At 41.7% G+C, this 21,541-nt stretch overlaps 1 protein-coding gene across 1 annotated transcript in view; it reads left to right on the top strand.

Annotated features, from left to right (window-relative positions):
- Positions 1-10,148, top strand: part of MTMR12 (myotubularin related protein 12) — a 33,651-nt gene extending 23,503 nt beyond the window's left edge. Inside the window, exons 11-16 of the mRNA XM_061355668.1 lie at positions 2,920-2,998; positions 4,633-4,703; positions 5,741-5,913; positions 6,675-6,842; positions 7,878-8,039; positions 9,052-10,148. Of these exons, the coding sequence (XP_061211652.1) occupies positions 2,920-2,998; positions 4,633-4,703; positions 5,741-5,913; positions 6,675-6,842; positions 7,878-8,039; positions 9,052-9,627 (1,229 nt within the window). The 3' untranslated portion in view covers positions 9,628-10,148. The remainder of the gene's footprint in view (positions 1-2,919; positions 2,999-4,632; positions 4,704-5,740; positions 5,914-6,674; positions 6,843-7,877; positions 8,040-9,051) is intronic.
- Positions 10,149-21,541: the final 11,393 nt, after the last annotated feature.

The raw sequence follows: 21,541 nt of genomic DNA on the forward strand, positions 1-21,541 counted from the left end.
TGAAAAGAATTTCCTGGTTTGACTTGGAGATAACTTTATAAGGGGGGAGGTAGAACAGCCAGCCCAAGCAGTTGTTTCTAGAGGTCTGCATACACATTATTGCATCTAGTTGTGACTGAGTGTGACAGAACAAAATGAACAGCCAGCCACGCTTAATCTGATGCTTTTGTGGAGAGATAGTTTCTGTGGTCAGGGTGAAATGAATTGGGGAAAGAGATTATTTTTTTCTTTCCCTTTAAATGCATCATGAGCAGGAACAAGAGCAGGCATGGGGGTAGAACAGCTACAGGAAGAAAATGGATACACGCCTGTGTGCTTGAGGATCATAGATGCAAGCTGCAGAAAAGGGAGAAATGAGTATGTGTTGGAATTAAACATTGAAAGGTACAGAGAGACACTGGGAAGTGAAAAGGTACACAGAAACGTGCAGAACTGAAGCTATCGGGTAGAATAGGGAAGGAGGGGAGTGTGGTGTACCTTAGTTGTTCCTCCATAGCAGAACTGTCTTGACCTTCAGGGCTTCAGGGTTTGTGCCTTATGCAGGAAAGGTAGTCTGTTCTGGTTTTAATTGACCGGATCAGTTTGAGAGCTTTCCAGTTCAGCCCACCTCACAAGTGTGTCAAGGTCCCTCTGGATGGCATTCCTTCCCTCCAGTGTATCAACCGAACCACACAGCTTGGTGTCATCGGCAAACTTGCTGAGGGTGCACTCAATCCCACTGTCCATGTCACAGACAAAGATGTTGAACAAGACTGGTCCCAACACCGATCCCTGAGGGACACCACTCGTTACAGGTCTCCAGCTGGACACTGAGCCATTGACCGCAACTCTTTCCATGCGGCCATCCAGCCAGTTCTTTATCCACCAAGTGGTCCATGCTGGCTATCACCAAGCACCTTGTTTTTCATGTGCCTTAGCATGCCTTCCAGGAGAATCTGCTCCAAGATTTTGCCAGGCACAGAGGTGAGACTGACTGGTCTGTAATTCCCTGGGTCATCCATTTTCCCCTTCTTGAAAATGGGGGTTGCATTTCCCTTTTTCCAGTCGCCGGGAACTTCACCTGACTGCCATGATTTTTCAAATATGATGGGCAGTGGCTTAGCAACTTCATTCGCCAGCACCTTCAGGACCCACGGATGGATTTCATCAGGACCCATTCACTTGTGCACGTTCAGATTTTTAAGATAGTCTCGAACCAGATCTTCTCCTACAGTGGGCCCAAGGTCTCCATTCTCACAGTCCCTGCGTCTCCCTTCCAAGACTTGGGTGGTGTGGTCAGAGCCTTTGCCAGTGAAGACCAAGGCAAAGAAGTCATTAAGAACCTCAACCTTCTCCAAATCCTGTGTAGCTGGTTCTCCTGAGAGCTTCCTGAGGGAGCTCACACTGTCCCTAGTCTGTTTTTTATTTGCTACCAACCTATAGAATCCCCTCCTGATATCCTTAAAATCCCTAGCCAAGTTTAATTCTCATGAAGTTTAACCATGCCAAGTGCAAGGCCCTACGCCTGGGTCAGAGCAATCCCAGGCACAGCTACAGGTTGGGCAGAGAAGTGATTCAGAGCAGCCCTGCAGAGAAGAACTTGGGGGTGTTGGTCGATGAGAAAATGAACATGAGCCGGCTTCAGTGTGCGCTCACATCCCAGAAAGCCAACCGTATCCTGGGCTGCATCAAAAGGAGTGCGACCAGCAGGTCGAAGGAGGTGATCCTGCCCCTTTATTCTGCTCTCGTGAGACCTCACTTGGAGTATTGTGTACAGTTCTGGTGTCCTCAACATAAAAAGGACATGGATCTGTTGGAACAAGTCCAGAGACCATGAGTATGATCAGGGGACTAGAGCACCTCCTGTATGAAGATAGGCTGAGAAAGTTGGGGCTGTTCAGCCTGGAGAAGAGAAGGCTGCGTGGAGACCTCATAGCAGCCTTCTGTTATCTGAAGGGGGTCTATAGGGATGCTGGGGAGGGACTCTTCATTGGAGACTGTAGTGATAGGACAAGGGGTAATGGGTTAAAACTTAAATGGGGGAAGTTTAGATTTGGTATAAGGAGGAAATTCTTTCCTGTGAGGGTGGTGAGGCACTGGAGTGGGTTGCCCAGGGAAGCTGTGAATGTTCCATCCCTGGCAGTGTTCATGACCACATTGGACGACGCTTTGGGTGAGGTGGTTTAGAGTGAGGTGTCCCTGCCCATGGCAGGGAGGTTGGAACTTGATGATCTTAAGGTTCTTTCCAACCCTAACTATTCTGTGATTCTATAATACCAGCTTTAATGGGGCTGGGGGAGCAGGGAGGGAGGGCAGTAGAGGTTTAGGTTGCATTTTAAAAGCTATAGGAAAGCTAGCAAAGTTCAGAAGAGTTTAATGATTTTCTGCTATTGTGTTTGGGCTCTTTATCTTAGCTATTCCCTTCTTGATGTATTTCAGTGCCTCTTCAGCTGCAGTGAAGACTGTTTAAAACCTTTTTTGGGTAGTCTTGCATGCCGTAAATTTGTGTAACCTTCTAAAATCTATTTGTTCCTGATTGTAATGGTAATGACTTTCAAAATCTAGCCTCCTTATGTTAAGGTTTACACAGATCATGCTTAAGAGTCAAGGCAACTGGAACGTGGAAGAACCGTCACCTCCTATTAAACTTCTTTCCCTTTCCCATGTTGTCAACAGACTTATTTACTCGGTTTGGTTGCTGTGAGACTATAGCATACTTTCTATAAAAACCTATGGTTTTATAAAACTGTACTGGTGTTTGTAGAACTACTTCACTTCCTCATTTAGCTTTAAGGTGTTCATATACCAGTGATTGGAATTTACTGGCTCTGTAGTATTGATTGTTTCATAGCAGTTCATAATGGAAGAGTAATACAATAGATGGCTGATGATTAGCACTACACATGTGAACAAACCAATTTTGTTGTTGTTGTTTTTCAGATAACAGTACAGACTTCTGGGCAACTGATGTGAAATGGTTTTCGTTACTGGAGAGCACAAGCTGGCTAGAGATAATCAGGTTTGCTATATCTCTAATTTCTTGGGTTTCAAATTGTTGTTAAGTACACTTGTGGGTTTTCTAGCTAATTTCTTGAAATACGATGACACTCTTCACCTCCAGTAGAAATGAAATTTAGGACAGATTTATAATCCCATTTAAGTACCAAGTTTTACAACTTGAGACACTGTTTTTACAGTGCAGGTTGGTGTTAAGTCCCCACACTAAAAAACCTTGAAGCAGTAAATCATTCCAATTACAACTCTTCCAGCATACCTATTAAAACTAGGTCTAGTAATTTCCCTCCCACATTTAGTCACCTTCTATTCAAACGGAAGAATATTATTTGTTTCCAGCATGAAACCTGTACTGTGTTTCTGACTAGCCTTGCCATTCTTCTGTGCTCTCTACTTCTGTAATATCCTTTAGGACAGGATGAACTGCAGTATTCAAGATGTTAGCCCACCAAAGATTTATAAAATTACAATTGTTCTCAGTTTTGTTCCCTTCTCCTGATCCTTCCTCAAGTTCTTTTTTCTCTTCTCAGCAGTCCACAGTGAGTAAGTGTTGGAATGATGTTGGCTAACTTAAGGCTTGTTACAGTGGAATGTTGAGGGGCTTTGTTTTCAGTGTTACTTTGTGCTAGCTCTATTGTCTGCTAGTTTATTCTGTGATAGGCTTGTTAGCATGAAGTGCTTCTGCAGTCAGCTTCAGTTCTTTCTAGTCTTAATAACAGTCAATACTAATAATTATTAATTTGTTAATCCAAAATTTAAATGTATGTTGAATGGGAGGTTTTAGTGAAGATTGTAGGTGGAGAAATGCACTGACATAACCAAGATTAAAAGTAGTTTAAAGTGAGTACCAGCACAAGTTCCTATCCTTACACTGTTTTGATGCTGGTCATTTTCATACTTGGACCCAGTTGCTTCCTGGATCTGGCTCTTCGTGGCTTTTACAGTTAGTAGGAGTGCCTTCTCAGCTATTCTAGAGAACAGAACAAGGAATTTGACTACTCCAGACTCAGGAAATAAACTGTCAGCTTCTATTAGTGACTAAGCAGTTGCAAGAATCCTAGCTTGTGTGCAGACTTTTGCTGAAAATAATCAACTTTATGACGAGCTAGGTCTAGAAACCAACAGCATTAGATCTAGTTTTATGTGATCTTTAGCTCCACTTGGTCTTCCTTGTGTAGTGGTAATCTCTGAATAAATTTTATCTGCATGTTTACAAGGTCTGATTGCTGATACTTCCCTCTCTGCCCCTTAAAACCATATTGTGTGAGAAATGTAGTAGGTAGTGTATTACAGCAGAAGTGTGGCGATGTATCTTTCCAGGATAGAGATTTGGCTCTTGGCAACTGTAATACTTTAGCATGTGTGTGTAATGGCTGCTATTGATCCAGCAGAAAGTATTGTATCGTAAACGTACAACTTGAAATGCATGACCAGTGGCCAAACAAAGATGCCTCTTGAACTGTTAAGTCTCAAGTGCAAACTTGCTTCATTTGCAGAAGTTGAGAATGGTTTTGTTGTTTTAAAGGACTAGTCAAGTTTCAGTAGTATGACATTCTAACCCCTTTTAGGAGAAGCTAATGTAAGAAAAGTAATTGTAAAAATGCCATGAAAATATTCACTTTATCTGTACCACAACAGGCGAGTTTTGAAGAAAGCAATAGAAGTTGCTGAGTGTCTGGAAAGACAGCAGACAAATGTTCTCCTTATAGGTAAGAATTCAGTGAGATTATCATATATATATATTTATTTATTTATTTATTTATTAGTTTATTTTGATTTTCTTTAGATATAGCTTAAGCTGTAAGCTTATAATTATGGTAAAGGCTGGTAAAATTCATAGAGTACTCAAAGTACTAGACACAAATCTTTCACCCTCCTGGAAATGGTTTCTGTAGTTAAAAAAGATTAGTAAGCATGATTACAGGCTAAGAAATATATTGTGGACGACAAAGCTGCTGATAGACTGGTAGTAGAGTCACTCCACCTCTTGTTTATGCATTCCTGTTTCCTAACTTCTATTAAATGTCTTACAGCCTTTTGCTGTACACTAAGGTAGGGGGGACACACATACACAAAGAACATGGAGCATGAAAACTTTCTAAAAGGATGCTTTTTATGTTCTAGATACATACTGAATACTATGTAGTTTATTAAAAAATCATGGAAGAATACACTTATTGTAGACATCTTGAGCAGTTTGTTTTCTTAGATGGAGTAATAGCATGGAAAACAAAAGTCAATGTTTAACCATTAAGCTGGTTTTGGATTAGTAACTTGGTTGGGTTTTTCCCCACACGCTGCTATTTGAGAAACCTATCATGGAGAAGAGATATTTCTAGAAGACACCTGAAGGGTGAAGAATGCGTGATGCATGATTTTACATCTTGTGAAAAGATGCATGGAGGGTAGGAAGGGTAAGGACAGATAGCTGGCCTGGTAGCATAGGAAGGGTAGTATGTGCCTTATGGGAGACTGAAGGGTGTAGTCATCAAAGTTATAGTGGTGAACCCTAGGGTTTGCAGGTTTTATTGTTGAAGTATTACCCTAGTGTAAGTGTACAAGAAACCTTACACTTCTACAAATTAGAAACATGGATTAACTTCTCTCTGTAACACTTGCAGTAAGTTGTGTGATTCTCTGACCTTGAAATACAGTTTTGTTTATATGAATCTAGCAATACTTTGCTTTCTTACCCTAGTTTTAGGAATGGCTTAGTAGACAATGTGGTTTCTGTTGTCTTCTATAGAAGAGAGTGCTACTGATCTGTGCTGTGTAATCTCTAGTCTGGTTCAAGTGATGATGGATTCATACAGCAGAACAAAGTCAGGGTTTCAGAGCCTTATTCAGAAGGAGTGGGTAATTGGAGGACATGGCTTTTTGGATCGCTGTAACCACTTACATAAAAGTGACAAAGAGGAGGTATGACTTTTTTTTATTATTATTCTCTTTATTATTTAAACATTTACTTAGAAGAAGGAGGGATTTAGATGTCAGTCCAGAACTTCCAGTTAATCTGAGAGTCTTTTGTTTTGGTTTATGCATTGGTGTTTTGTACAGTGTCACTGTTTTTGCTTTTTAGAGTTCAGCAGCGTCTCTAAAGAGAGCAAATGTGAGATTTCCTATTCGATCTTGGAGTCTTTTGAAAGATGTGTATCTCACGTTAAACTGTTAAATGGTACTAGTGTCCACAGAAATAACTCGAAAGTGATTTGCCTATTCCTGTCACATGTAGAGTTTAACTTTATATTGTCTTGCTGAATGTTTCAGTCTCACTTCTCCATTTTTGTTTATATTTTGGGAATGCATCAGGTTGCTATACAGAATGGACATGTGAGTGTAGACTGACTGATAGTTCTGATCAAGAATTGCTGTAAACTAGTTTTGCTTTGCCAGCTTTAAAAGGTTGCACAGCAGCAGCTTTCGTAACAATTTAGTGTGTGCAAATTCAGGTTAGAAAGTGTTCCTCTTTTCTGTCAACAATTGGCCAAGTGTGTCTCAGATGATACTTCTGCAGAGTTCAGCCAAAGTTATATGCAGCAGTTCTGCAGTTAACCAGATTGCTTCCCTTAAGACTTGTGTTTGGAGACACTGAATGCTATAAAATAAACAGTCTGCATGGTGGAACATACGGGTTTGTTGGTTTTTTTTTCTGAAACTGATGTAACATTTTCTTTATTTAGGCTCCTGTTTTTCTGCTCCTGCTAAATTGTGTTTGGCAGTTGGTACAACAGTATCCTCCAGCATTTGAGTTCACGGAAACTTACTTAACTGTCTTGTCAGACAGCCTCTATGTGCCTATTTTTAGCACTTTCTTTTTCAACTCGCAACATCAAAAAGACACTAGTGCGGTAAGCGTTTGTTACTTTATTGATGGAATGTGTTGGCGAACAGGTTAACCAACAAGCAGGGAACACTCAAAAAAAACAACCAAAATCCCTAGCAGCATGTTTTTCCATCCTTTCCCTTATTTGAAAGGTAAGGAGTCAGGTTCAGGACTTGGGGTGTTTATGATGACAAAAGGAAAATAACTCAGGAACGTATTACTTATAATGTATGGATATACGTTCATGTTTATTGTTATTCAGTGAAAATTGAGCTCCCTAACCTAAGAGGAATATCCTGCCCTGCAGAGTAAGTTATGTACAAAATTCTTGTATAGGATAGAATCATAGAATCATAGAATAGTTAGGGTTGGAAAGGACCTTAAGATCATCAAGTTCCAAACCCCCTGCCATGGGCAGGGACACCTTGCTCTAAACCATATTACCCAAGGCCTCGTCCAACCTAGCCTTGAACACTGCCAGGGATGAAGCATATTCTGTTGTATTCCAGAATCAACATTTCCTGAATGTTGATATACATTGGGTCTGTGCCTTTCTTTAGCTTAAGAAGCTGGAAGCAATAGGAGTATCCTCTGCAAGCCTGCACAGTGACTAAAAAATGAACATTGCTAGCTTGCATATAAATAAATTGTTAATAATAAAATTTTGACTGGTAGTACTGCATAACTGTAGTTAACTTTTGAAATGTGGAGAGGTTTTATTCCACAATGAAGTGTCTGTCCTCTGCCCAGTATTCAAAACTTCATTTTTTCCCTTAAGATTATTCAGTCTTATTTTCAGCTGTGAAAGGTATTCTCAGTGCTGTCGTGTTGCACTGTTGAAGTGAAATACCATCTGAAGTTAGAAAATAATGTATAGATAAATTTTGTGTCTGTACTCACTTGCATCCAATAATGTCATTCAGCTATTGAATATATACAAATCATGAGTGTTGTTGCAACTCTGTGGCCTCTTCTGTAAAAAGCCAGTTTCTTAATTTCACCTTGACTTGGTCAGAATTCCTTTCCAGCAGTATTAATTGTGACCTGTTTGTTTTGGCAGAGTGGTGAAAGCCTCAAGACACAAAGCGGTCCTTTCAGATTTCTTACTGTGTGGGACTGGTCTGTGCAGTTTGACCCTAAGGCCCAGGCTTTCCTGAACAACCCTTTTTATGCAGAGAAGCCAAAACCGGATAAAAGTCAACGGAAAACTGCACGATTTAAAGTAAGAAATGTGCTGCTTAACTATTTTTTTAAATTATAAATACACTTTGCACAACTTGAACGTCAAAGGTACCCATAATGGAAGTATTGGTGCAAAGTTTGTTTTAATTTACAAAACACCTGTATACCTCACTCACTTGCGACTTAAGAATACAGTTTGCGCTCACCTCATTTATAAATCACTGTTTTACAGTTGGTGCATGTAGCTGTGAACTCAGGGGGTTCTTCTTCATCCTTTAGTGCAAGTGTAGTGATAACTCATAGGACTTAACATCCAGTTGCAGTGACATGTTTGAAGTGAATTTATTTTCTTGTTCCAATGAGTACCTAACTGAATTACAAATCAGGTCTGTAATCGTCTCCCTGATTTGCTGACTGTAATTGTGGTGTATGTGGACTTGGAGGGGGACCACCACCCCCAAAACTGTCTAGGGTACGGATGATTATGGGTGGACCCTCTCATTGCTGGAAACTAGCACAAATTCAGTATGAAAAGTTTCTTCAGAATAGCCTCTTGTGATTATAATACCTGTGTTGGTTAAATTCTGTTCTGTAACAGCATTCTCAGGTGAGACACTGTCAGTACGATCTGCAGTGTTAATCAGAGAACTCTTACATTGTGGGATGCAATGAGGAACCACTGGATAAAACCTAAATCAAGTGCTCTTTCACTTGTGTGGCTAGCTCAAACTAAATATAGAAGTCCATAATACTTGAATGTATGCAAAGAATTCTTCTTTTTCACAGAAAAACACTTTATTCAGTGCTAGCTCATTGCCATAGTTGCAGCGCAGGGAAGGTATCTGGGAACACTAAGTATGCTCTGAAGTATTTGGCATGTCAGCCATTGAAGAGTAACAGTTTTAGATACATAGTAAAGCAGTGTCTCTGTTTAAGTGACTTTGCTGCTTGTAACTATTTTCTGAATACAAGTTAAGCTTTCCTTCCTGTTAAAATGTGTTCTAAAGTCCCATCAGTATTTATTTCAGTATATTTTTTCTTTCCTCTTAAAGCATCAGCGACAACTTTCTTTGCCATTAACACAAGCAAAACCTTCCATGAAGAGAGGATTTTTCAGGGAGGAAACGGATCATTTAATAAAAAATATTCTGGGTAAAAGAATTGGCAAGTTCATAAATTCTTCAGATGAACTTCCTAATAGTTTCAGGGAATTTTATGATAGCTGGCATAGCAAACCTGTTGACTATCATGGTCTTCTGTTACCTCGCATCGATGGCCCTGAAATCAAAGTCTGGGCACAACGGTATTTGAGATGGATTCCTGAAGCCCAGCTTCATGGTGGTGGTACCATAGCTACAACTGCCAAGATTTTGGACTTGATGGAGGAAGTGCAACGCTTGCAGGAGAAAATGGATGAAGAACGTAGTCAAGCTGTTTCTGGGGATGTACATTCTGTACCAACGCTGAGAAATTCTGCCCGTCTGTCATCCTTGTTTCCATTTGCTTTGCTTCAGAGACAGTCTATCAAACCAGCTCTACCCACCAGCACCTGGAAAGACTTGGAAGATGAAGATGACTTGGTCAAGAGGGACGATGAATTTGTTGATCTAAGTAGTGATATGTCATAAAGTGCTTAAAAATTGAAACTATGAATTGTATATGGCTGAGCTGTAAATTTTAAATGTTGTGCTGTATCTTCCTATAAGGAACTCACTCAAGCATCTGCAGCCTGGTTTGGGGGTTAAAAAAACAACTGGGTTGGAAAGAACTAATTGCCATAATTAGATGAGCATATTTTGAACTTCCATTTTACTCCAGCAGTTATTTATTGCAGAAACACATCATTAGCATAACTGTGATAAAACCAGAAGTCTACGCTGAAGTAGCTGTATGGCCACCTTGCTAAAAAAAAGAATAAACAAACAAAACCCCCATTATTTTCTGATGTAAAGGTGGAATACTAAATATGTACAGCAACAATCACTGTCTTAACATAAAACATCTTCCCCTTATGGCAAGAGTACTAGGGCTGGAAGTACAGTGACTAGGAAAGCAAGTCATCTGCATTTCCCTTCATGTAAAATACATGGGAAAGTGCAACTAAATATGCATTCACAAATAAAGTTTTTACAGCTGAGGTTTTTATATAAACTTGGGTTTACGTAAAATATAAAACACCAGGGTTTTTTCATCTACTGTGGCATCAGCTGAAGTCCTGTGCTTGCCAACATCGTCTTTTCTGACAGCATTCATCTTTGGCTTGCAGCACTTCTCCTTGTGTGGTATTATAATGGCAGCTTGGCTGCTCTAAGCCTGTGCATGCACTTAGCTTAAGGATCAAATGCAAGAGTTTAACTACTCATTTCAAGTCTTACTGTGTGGCTGCTGTGCTGTATGCCCTTTCTGCCTTGGAATATTATGTCCCAAATGTTTGCTGTTAATTGTTAGAAGTGGCCTGACTGTGAGGTTCTAATTTGCTAGGAGTATTTTTTTCTCCTTCTAATGGAGTGAGACTTTCATTTTGATTTTCCCTGTTTATGCCAGTTGCCTTTGAGGCTTTCTGTAGCTTGCACTGAGACCCTCCACATAGCAGGGAAGACTTCTTTTTTTTTTCCTGTGATCCTGCAGTGAAGCTGGATTTGCAGCCTGTTGCCACTTATCATGAGTTGGCGTTATGAATGTGGTGTTCATACCATATGAACACTTGTATCCTGTTGCTGGATGTCGTAACAGTACCTCAGTGAAAAAAGCCATAAAGAAATGCCTGTTGACTTCTATCTACTGTGTATATGTCTATAGATAAAAGTATTTTTACTGCAAATAATCGTCCTTTGTAAAGCTGAATATTAGTTGACTGTTGTTTCTATTTTGAACCTTTAAATTCTAGAGTACCCCAAGAATTGATGCAACTAATAAAATCAGTTACACTGAGAAGCTAGTCATTGAGTACTTTTAGAAATCTATGCTGGAAAATTTAGCTGGTAGAGAAACTGTTGCTTAAATTGGATCAGCTCAGTGTGATTGGGGATATAAAACTATGTTACTGCTTAATCATTTCACACTGAGTTGTGTCACTGTGTATAGCAAAAATGTATCAGCAGGCCTGTAAAAGTGAATTTAACATGTTAAAATAAATGTATTAATGGGGAAAGCGGGAGAGCTTAATACAACTATGCCAAACTGAAGCTTCTGAACTCTTGATTGCCTTAATTCTTAGTAGAGCGAGGACAATACTTGAGCTTGTAGCATTTTACTTAAACATACACTAGTACTTAACTCTTTGTTCTGTGATACACACAATCTTACAGATAGCATTTGCTAGAATGGGCTGTCCAGCACATGTTCTTTAGATTTTGTTATTGTAGTTCCACTGCCTCACGTATGCAACAATACTTTGCATGTTGAAGGAGCAATGCATTTTTATGGTGAAATAATACTTATCATTCTAAGTTCGTTTGGATTCAAGGTTTAAACACTGCCAATAAAAAAAAAAAGTAAATGGATTTTTCTATACTTCTGATCAAACTGTTGTAATGTTTCAGTCATGAAGATTACATATTTATATTAAAAAGCAGATGTTGGACATCTTATTTGTACATAAGTTATCAGAATTTTATATAGAAGAGAAACATATATATGGAACTAAACATGGGAACACTTCTAATGTAGAATAAATACCATTGTTACTGTTTCTATGCACTGTGGGATTGGAAATTTACTTAATATTTTTACTCCAGGCTTCTGTTTATACCTCCAAGTTTTAACACTGAATGCAAGCTAGAAGCTTCACAGTTTTGTTTTTTTCAATACTGTCATTTCTCTCTTACAGGCTGTTTGGAGAGTAACAATAAAATATACTTTGTCCTGAAATGATAATGTGTCTAAGGTCCTATGTTGCAAATGATGCTTTAAACCACAGAGACGTGATAATCTGTAATGACAAGGCTTTTCTGATTAGGTGCTGGGTTTTTACAGACTGCTATGTATAGGAAGCTGTGCAGTTTTGACTGGGTTATGCTACAGGGGGGTGCTGTTAGCTCAGAAAAGAGGAAAGTTCAGTGCAAAGGGACAATGGTTACTAAGCTGGTCTAGAAAGTGTCTGTTGAATGTCAGTATTTGAGGCTTTATTAAACTCTTTATTTCAGTGTACATATCTTCCCCATTGCAGGGGGAACTCTGTGCTGCCATGGGTATTTTCTAAAGAGAATGTTACAAGACACTGATGCACTGGAAGTCTCAGGCAGCAACAGCCTATGCAGTGGCTGTGAAGTGCCCGGTCATGCTGTAATACAAGGTGTGGCTCTGCCTCACCCACATCTTCTAGAGATCAGTGTGTACCTTGGCCACTTGGCTTTGATTTAAGACTGCATTCACTAGTAAAAATGCTCAGCTATTGATTTACACCATATTGCAAAGCAAATGTGTACTTTATAAAGGTACTCTGGGCCAACTTTGCCTCCCGATCTCTTGCTCCAGTTAAAACTTTTTCCATTTCCAGTTTCTCAAAGCACTCAAGTGTAACTTCAGGGGGTGGTGAAATACTTCCTGCTGTGCGTATCTAGCAATGGATTAGATTTGTCACAGCAGAGATCACCTTAATTCTGATCTTTAGCTGTAAACTTCATATGCAGTACTTACTGCCTGGTACTGTCTTGAGAAGAGCTAGGCTTTACATAAAACTATCTGGGAATTATGTGGGATGGACTCTATTTCCTGGGACAGGGAGGAAATGGATTAGTGAACTCTGAAAAAAGCACTCTATATACAGAACCTCACGTGCTCCTCCAGGATTAATTTACTGGTTGAGGGTGGGGTGGGAGGGGCAAACACCTGATGGATCAGGTCCTTTATCTTGGTTTATAGTGAAGTCAACTTGTGACACATGCTGTTTGGCAGGGTGGCAGAACTCTCAGCTATAGGAGTTACCTTGGAAAAGAGTGGACATATAAGGTGAGGATAGCTGATGTTTCAGCTGGAGAAACATTTCTGTGGGGAGAGCACCTCCACGCTGAATACAAAAGGAGTTGAAATGGGTTGTCCAGGCTGTGTTAGGAGGATGTAGCAAAAACCACAAATAGTTGTGAGTCCTGGGGAGGCTGTCTTGAGATGTAAGTTTGGCTTGAAAAGTATTAGCTTTAAACTTGTTATGAAGTTTAACCATGCCAAGTGCAAGGTCCTACACCTGGGTCAGAGTAATCCCAGGCACAGCTACAGGCTGGGCAGAGAAGAGATCCAGAGCGGCCCTGCAGAGAAGGACCTGGGGGTGTTGGTCGATGAGAAAATGAACATGAGCCAGCTTCAGTGTGCGCTTGCAGCCCAGAAACCAACCATATCCTGGGCTGCATCAAAAGGAGCGTGACCAGCAGCAGGTTGAAGGAGGTGATCCTGCCCCTTTATTCTGCTCTCCTGAGACCTCATTTGAAGTATTGTGTGCAGTTCTGGTGTCCTCAACATAAAAAGGACATGGAACTGTTGGAACAAGTCCAGAGGCCATGACGATGATCAGGGGACTGGAGCACCTCCGGTATGAAGATAGGCTGAGAAAGTTGGGGCTGTTCAGCCTGGAGAAGAGACCTGCATGGAGACCTCATAGCAGCCGTCTGTTATCTGAAGGGGGCCTATAGGGATGCTGGGGAGGGACTCGTCATTGGGGACTTTAGTGGTAGGACAAGGGGTAACAGGTTAAAACTTAAAACAGGGGAAGTTTAGATTGGATATAAGGAAAAAGTTCTTTACTGTGAGGGTGGTGAGGCACTGGAATGGGTTGCCCAGGGAAGTTGTGATTGCTCCATCCCTGGTGGTGTTCAAGGCCAGGTTGGACCAGAACCTTGAGTGCCCTGGTTTAGAGCGAGGTGTCCCTGCCCATGGCAGGGGGGGTTGGAACTTGACGATCTTAAGGTCCTTTCCAACCCTAACTGTTCTATGATTCTGTAAGGCTGAGAAGAGGCTAACAGGATGGATAACATCTGGACGAGCACTTGTATGTGCTTGATGCTGCCACATTCTGGGCTGCTGTGAAGCCTTGTTCTCACATGGAAATCCTACGGAGCAGTAAACTCTGCTGCTCTATTTTGGCACAGTGCTCCACTGTCAGTAAGCATTCAGTCTCCCAGGTTTTTATTTTATCACTGCAGTAAAATTAAATAGGTACCTGCCTAAATGCGATGCCTGGATGCTCAAAGCAGGCAGATAACACGTACCTATGAAGCGCATCTGTTAGTTTGTGAACAGCAGAACTGTGATTTGTTGCTGCATTGCCTGTCTGGCCACACCACATTTCCCTCAACTTCATCCTTTTTTTCTGGCATTTCCTCTCCTTACTCATACCATAGCATCTTCCATCCTCCCTCCATCCACCTCCTCTCTGTCCTTAAGTTACATGCTGTGCTAGCCATTAATAGGTTTGTCATTGCTACTAACTTGCTGGAGAAGCCAAATTCAGTATCTTGGCTCCTGGGGGACCAAGTAAATGGAGGTGACTTGGCGTGACCAAGCTGTATCACCTCCAGACTGTCTGTTGGAATTGAGTAACGTTCAGAATCTGTCAAATACAAGCAGAGTTGTCTCTTGGTTTCCAAAGCTTTGGTGGAAGCTGCGTGGTTACTAAAGAAATCGGGGTGGGAGAATGAAACTAAAATGCCTGTACCTGCAGCTCAGGCATAATTCTAATCTGCAGTTTCCAGGCTAAAAGCAATGCTACTCCCAAAGAGGGAAGTCTGCTGCTTTACAGTCAGATCAGGTATCTCAGTTTTCTATTAATGCAACAGTTCTCTCCATCTTGGATAATGTCTTGTTTTGTGTTCTGAAAGAAACTTTTCATTTTACTGTAGGGAACTGTTGAGTTTCCTGGAAATCAACTGACATTTCCATGACTTCTGAAAAGTCACTCATAATCCTTATTATTTTATTCCTGTCAGAAGAAAATTCCCAATTAAGAACAGCTAACACAGCTGGAATTAATCTGGTTTTGCTAATTAAGTGTAAATCTTTAAATATTTTATAAATACTAGTAAGCTTTTAAGTGTCAGAGTATTGTGGGCTTGCTAGCTAGCTCACTTTGCAGTCAGTGGGATTCACTTCCTTTTGTGTGTCTACAGGTATTGATTTGCAGTATATTTATAGATTAATGTGATGATAGGGAAACAAATTTTATGCAGAGGGTGTAAGTGTCATTGCTTCATGTTTTGGTGATGATGCAAGAATATATTTTAACTTCCACAATGACTCCAATTCAGAAATCAAACCAGTGTGCTCCTCACCAAGCTCCCAACAGAGATAAACCCAGTTTGTTCCCTACAAGCCATTTGCTGCATTTGCCATCCAGTTTCTCATCCCAAACTTTTCACTGTGGGTTCACTCCTAAAAAAATCTTTCTTGATGTGCTTTTCTGATGGCAGTTCATTTACCTTTGGAAAACATTGGTTTTATACCTGCCAGCTATACTTAGTTTTAACATGTTGTGATCTTCTGAGGTGGTGGGAATAGCTGAAAATCAGAAAGTAAGTACTACAGGTCTTTTCTAAGTGTGGGGTCCTTTGCTTCCTTGCCAGTAAGGAGCATGGCATTTTTGGAAGTTGTCCTGTAATAACATAAAAAAATAATCGTTTAGAATAAGTAAAATCCTCCTGCACACCACTTTTCACAAACAAAATCTGCATCAGGGAAAAACCAGGGTGATAATCCTGAGCTGTGTTTTCTAATGCAGCGTGTCTCCAATGGCTTTCAGTAGTTTGCTGTACTGATGCCTGCAGTGGAGCATCATGAGCTACCGAAGATCAACCATGGTCTGTTCTCCCGGCAGGGTTTAGATTACACCAGATGAAGGGCACCCACAGACAGCTGCCAACAGGGGTCAGTCCTGCTGTGTGCACTGCTCTCCCCACCTTTGCTGTTAGTGTCATGTAGCTGCCAGCTGATTTGATGGAAATGCGTGTTTTGCTTTTGTGGATTGGTTTTCAGATCGCTTCATTGATCCAAATCACAGCATGTTCCCCCTGCAAGGGGACACAACAATAGCAAATTGTTTGAGGATGTCCTTTTCAATAGGCAAACCCCAGTTAGAGCAGATGAGGTGGAACCACAAGTGCAGTAAATCCAACTCTCACGCTGCTGTGTTGTTGAAAGAGGTAAATCCTGGGAACCACATCTAATGTGCAGCTACCTGAAATGTAAATTACATGCACGGCTAACTCCGGCTATTTAACACTTGTGAGAAAATTAAAAAACAAACCAAAAACCACAACCAAAACCAGCCTTGCTTTGTTTGAGGCTGCCTGTAGAAACTTCAATTTAAAGTGATTTAAAGTGTGGCTGCAGTGGATCTTACCTGTTTGCTGCAGTAGGAAGGTAAGGTAAACAAACCCAGGTACTTCAATCTACAGCCACACAGTGAAGCTCTTCAGGCCTGCAGATCCTTAGGCTGTGCTTTGGCTTGATCTGGCAGAGTTCTCAAACACCATCCTGCTGGCTGGGCTGTGATTAAGCAGTGATTGCGTGCAGCTTTTAAAAGCAAAAATCATGTTCTGACTTGCAATCTGAAAACAACCAGCGCTCAGAGAGTGAGTCTGGATTCCTCATGCATTCCTGATTTTCTAAGCCTCAGACACACATAGCTGAGCTGGTTGGTTACTGCACCCCCTTTTTAGCATCTTTTACTTATCTGTTTCTTGGGTTTGTTTAAATCTGATGCAGGTGGTGTGCTGTGCCCATATGCAGCCATTGTCTCAGGTGTAGGAAGGAGCTCTCTCCATTCTGATTGACAGACCCTGATTTCCCAGTGAAAATTACTCACCTAGTGTCATTTCTAAGTGACCCTTTTTATGATTCAAATTGGACCTGAAGAGAATTGGTCTGGCAGAGATGATAATAAAAATGGCTAGTTACTGAAATACAGTAATAGTAAACCCATTACTTAAGTAATGGTGTTAAGTAGAGGCTGCATGAATATGTAAAGCCTCTGGAGTTCCACAGGTAATAATGGATGCTGGAAACAGCTGAAATTACGAGGGACCCAGACTCAGTTAGGCAGCAGGAAATGACAGAATATAAATGTTATCTCATCATTTTTGGATCTTATTAAAGTAATAACAGCCCAACGGGTGCTGGCTGCTGACAATGTTTCATCTAGACCTGTAGACAACATTCCCCTTTGTGACCGTTTTCCTCTGTTATCAATATACAACCTGCTGCCTACCAGCTCCACCCTCACAAGGCAAACGTCTCCCTGCTGCAATGCACATTCCAAGGGAAAAGTTGACTTAAATCTTTGCATCTGTATGAGCAGCATCACATATGGTGGTTTTTCTGTCAAGAAATTACTTTTGAGTAGTTAGATAAATAATATTTGAGTGCACCAAAGAGGAGCTGAAGAGGTCAATTTAATCACAGGAGTGACTGAAAAGGAATTCAATCCAGCTGAACTCTTTTAAGTGAGTAAAGGAGAATTATCTCATCTTCACATGAATGTGTGGGGGAAAAGAAACACTGTATTGGGCCTGGCAGGCCCAAAGGAGTCTGTGACCCCATGGGAAGCCTGGGCTGGAGCAGGCTCCTGGTGGGATCTGTGGCCCCATGGAGAGAGGAGCCTGTGCTGGGGCAGATTTGCTGCAGGGGACCCCCTCCACAGGGGACCCACACTGGAGCAGTCTTCTTGAAGGACTGCACTCCATGGAAGGGACTCATGCTGGAGCAGTCTGTTCCGGAAGGATGTACTCCATGGAAGCTACCCACTCTGGAGCAGTCTTCCTGAAGGACTGCACTCCATGGAAGGGACCCATGCTGGAGCAGTCTGTTCCTGAAGGATGTACTCCATGGAAGGGACCCACTCTGGAGCAGTCTGTTCCTGAAGGATGTACCCCATGGAAGGGACCCACTCTGGAGCAGTTAATGAAGAACTGCAGCCCATGGGAAGGGCTCACATTGAAAAAGCTCCTGGAGGACTGTCTCCTGTGGGAGGGACCCCACACCAGAGGAGGGGATGAGTGTGAGAATGAGAAAGCAGCAGAATGTGTGTGATGGGCTGACCACAATCCCCACTCCCATCCCCCTGTGCTGTTCAGGGGGAGGAGGTAGAGAAACTGGGAGTGAGGTTGAACCAGGAAAGAAGGGAGGGGTGGGAGGAAGGTTCTAAGGTTTGTTCTTTTTTGTCATTATCCTACTCTGATGTTAACTGGCAATAAATTAAATTAATTCTTCCTAACTCTGTTTTGGCCTGTGACAGTAATTGGTGAGTGAGCTCTCTCTGTCCTTTTCTTGACCCACAAGTCTTCTATCATATTCTTCTCCCCCTGGCCTGTTGAGGAGGGGCAGTGATAGAGCTGCTTGTTGGGCTCCTGACATTCAGCTGAGGTCAACCCACCACAAACACCCCTTAACAGCATCCGTTTGGCCACATGAATTTTTGGAAAGCTTTTATGTTGGGATTTTGAGTCCCTTTTAGGTATGGCTGATTTTAAAGGTGTAGAAAAGGTATTTCATATATTAGCTTTTGTTTACTTCATTTAACTGTTGGTTTGCCAGTAGGTATCACCCAGACACTAAACCTGCAGGAAGATCTTGCTGAGCTAAAGAAGGTCACCCTGGGCCTGCTGTGAAAGGTACACATTGCATTAATAAACAGGTAGGTCAAAGGAGGTGATCCTGTGCCTCTACTCTGCTCTCGTGAGACCTCACCTGGAGTATTGTGTGCAGTTCTGGTGTCCTCAACATAAAAAGGACATGGAACTGTTGGAACAAGTCCAGAGGAGGGCCACGAGGATGAGCAGGGGACTGGAGCACCTCCTGTGTGAAGAAGACAGGCTGAGAAAGTTGGGGCTGTTCAGCCTGGAGAAGAGAAGGCTGCGTGGAGACCTCAGAGCAGCCTTCCAGTATCTGAAGGGGGCCTATAGGGATGCTGGGGAGGGACTCTTCGTTAGGGACTGTAGTGATAAGACAAGGGGTAATGGGTTAAAACTTAAACAGGGGAAGTTTAGATTGGATATAAGGAGTAAGGTCTTTCCTGTTAGGGTGGTGAGGCACTGGAATGGGTTGCCCAGGGAAGTTGTGAATGCTCCATCCCTGGAGGTGTTCAAGGCCAGATTGGACAGATCCTTGGGTGCCCTGGTTTAGAGCGAGTTTTCCCTGCCCATGGCAGGGGGGTTGGAACTTGATGATCTTAAGGTCCTTTCCAACCCTAACTATTCTATGATTCTAATCTTGGTGTGGCTATCACCAAGTTGGCACTGCTGAGCTATGGATGTCTACGCAGCCTGTCCCACACTGGGGCAGGCAATAGCTGCGTCACCACCCATCAGTAACCTTGGTGTGCCAGTTCTTAGATGTATTTGTTGGTGGTGAGAAGCAAGATATGCATTGCTGCATGGAAAACCAGTAGGAGAAGCCTTGCAAAAAGGGCTCTTGGGTGAGGCGCAGGCTGCAAAAGCTGTGTTTAAAGAAACTGTCTCCAGCTGTTTGATTTATACTGTGCTCAGAGGAGTAGAGCCACATGTTTTTGTAAATAAACTGAACTGCATCAAAGATGCTTTATTCCTAGCTGGGGTAACCTATCGGGCTCTAAGCTGGCCAACTGCCCAGGTCAAGAAAGGTCCCTTCCTGTGGAAGGGAAACTAGCAGATGGAGCAGAATTAGGAATCTTGATTGTTTTTTAATGTTTGTCAGCTGTGCTGAAAAGACATAGCAAAAAGTCTACTTTGAAGTAGCTTTATCTACATATTTTCAAATTTCAGAGTTATTTTGGTGCAACCGTATCTTTCCAATACAGTCTTGCAAAAGGAAAGTGGTAAAAATGGCATCTTCTTCAGTTTTGGTCCTCCTACATATTCTATGCCACATTTCTTGATGTTAATGGTAAAATAAAGTCCCTGCTACTGCCAGCTTGTAGTACACCTCCACAGAAATAATTTGCTGAAGTTTTTGGCTCCACGGCAGTAACATAGCTGAGAGCAACATGGCCTTACACAGTGCCAGAACTAGTTCCTGTTGTGAACCAGGATGTTAGAAACACATAGCACCTTGTATCAACCTTATATAAACAATGACTAGTGAACACGTATTCAAACATGACACTTGTATCTGAGGCCAATTTACAATCCTGGGGTTGTGCAGATATAAGTAGCGCTTTGGTTTTGGCTGAAAGATGTTTATCACTGACGGTAAAGTGCCAAGTTGGTTCCCAAGTTCCAGGCTGAGTTTGTAGCTAGGAAAACAGAGCCCTGTTGGTTTAAAGAAGAGGGAAAGTCCTAGATTTGCTTGTCAGAGTGGGACCACGCTTCCAGGATAGGTAGGGAGTGCTTTCTTTGCTTTGGCAGAGTGCCTGGTCCTGCTACCCTACTGTAACCAGTGAGAAATCATCTCACTGGATTTCAGCCATAGATGCATTTTGATGCTTAAGGCCAGTAAAAGTCTCTTCTGCTCATGCATTTGTTCTGCAGAAACACAAGAGTTGCATTTGCTGCTCCACTATTTAGGCTGTGAACAATAAGGCTAGTTTTAGTTTGGGGGGATTTTTAAAGGATTTTTTCTTTTTTTCCTCTCTGAAGAACTTAACTGCTTAGCAAATAGTTGCTAAGTAAAATCATAGTTTTACCCTTCGGCAAAATGAGCTGGTGCATAGACAAACCTTAGGCAAAACATTTGGTGAGAGAAGACCATGCATACAAAAGCTGGATACCTTGGTACAGATGGCTGACTCATCAGTGTGACATGGAGGTATTCAGAAAACATGCAGAAGTGGCATTTAGGGACAAGGTTTAGCGGTGGACTTGGTGGTTTTGGGTGAAGAGTTCAACTCTATAGTCTTAAAGGTCTTTTCCAACCTACATGATTCTGTGAAACCTAAACTGAATCTATGAAATATGAAAAGCTCAGACATCATTTGTTGCATCTGAGCAAGAGCAGAAAGATTTATTTTTTCTTCCAAAATGACTTATAAATCAGAGATCTTGACTCACTGTCTGTGCAGGTGAAAGTACTAGTATACTGAACAGCTTCTCTCACTCCCCACTGCACTAAGGTGCATCTGTGTTGTTTGGAGGTTCCTGGACCATGCCAGGGCCAATCTCTTAGGCTGCTGGATGTATTTCTATTAACAGTCATCAGCTCGGATTCTCCACTAAGATTTTGTTTCTAACTTCTGTCTTAATTTGTAGCCAGCAATAATTCAGCTGCTGATCCTTTTAAATCTCTCCTCTCTGGGGAAGTTACTGGAGTCCTTAATGTCTAATCCTGTCTTCGGCGACATAGCTTATTGTTCTGAGCACCAGACCACCTCCTGTAGCTGTGGGAGGTGGATTCTTGGGGAGACCCCAAAGGTAAGCTATGTTTTGTAGCTAGTCCTGCAACTGCCTGCATCATCATGGGAAAGTGACCTGATGGCCACTTGCAACAACTGCTGTTATTCTAAGCGTGAGGCTTTGATGCAGGCAGCTATCAATGTCCTAGCTTGAAGTTTTAATTTAATGGTAACTGGATACAGAAGAAAAGGAAAGCTTCTTCTGCCCTGTTCAAAGCTGAATTTGCAACAGTGTAGTACCTTTAAAAAAAAAC

The sequence above is a fragment of the Neopsephotus bourkii genome, unplaced genomic scaffold (genome assembly GCF_033783945.1).
Source record: "Neopsephotus bourkii isolate Nb327-2 ecotype Australia unplaced genomic scaffold, CSIRO-AGI_Nbou_v1 NB_822, whole genome shotgun sequence".
Lineage (NCBI taxonomy): Eukaryota > Metazoa > Chordata > Aves > Psittaciformes > Psittacidae > Neopsephotus > Neopsephotus bourkii.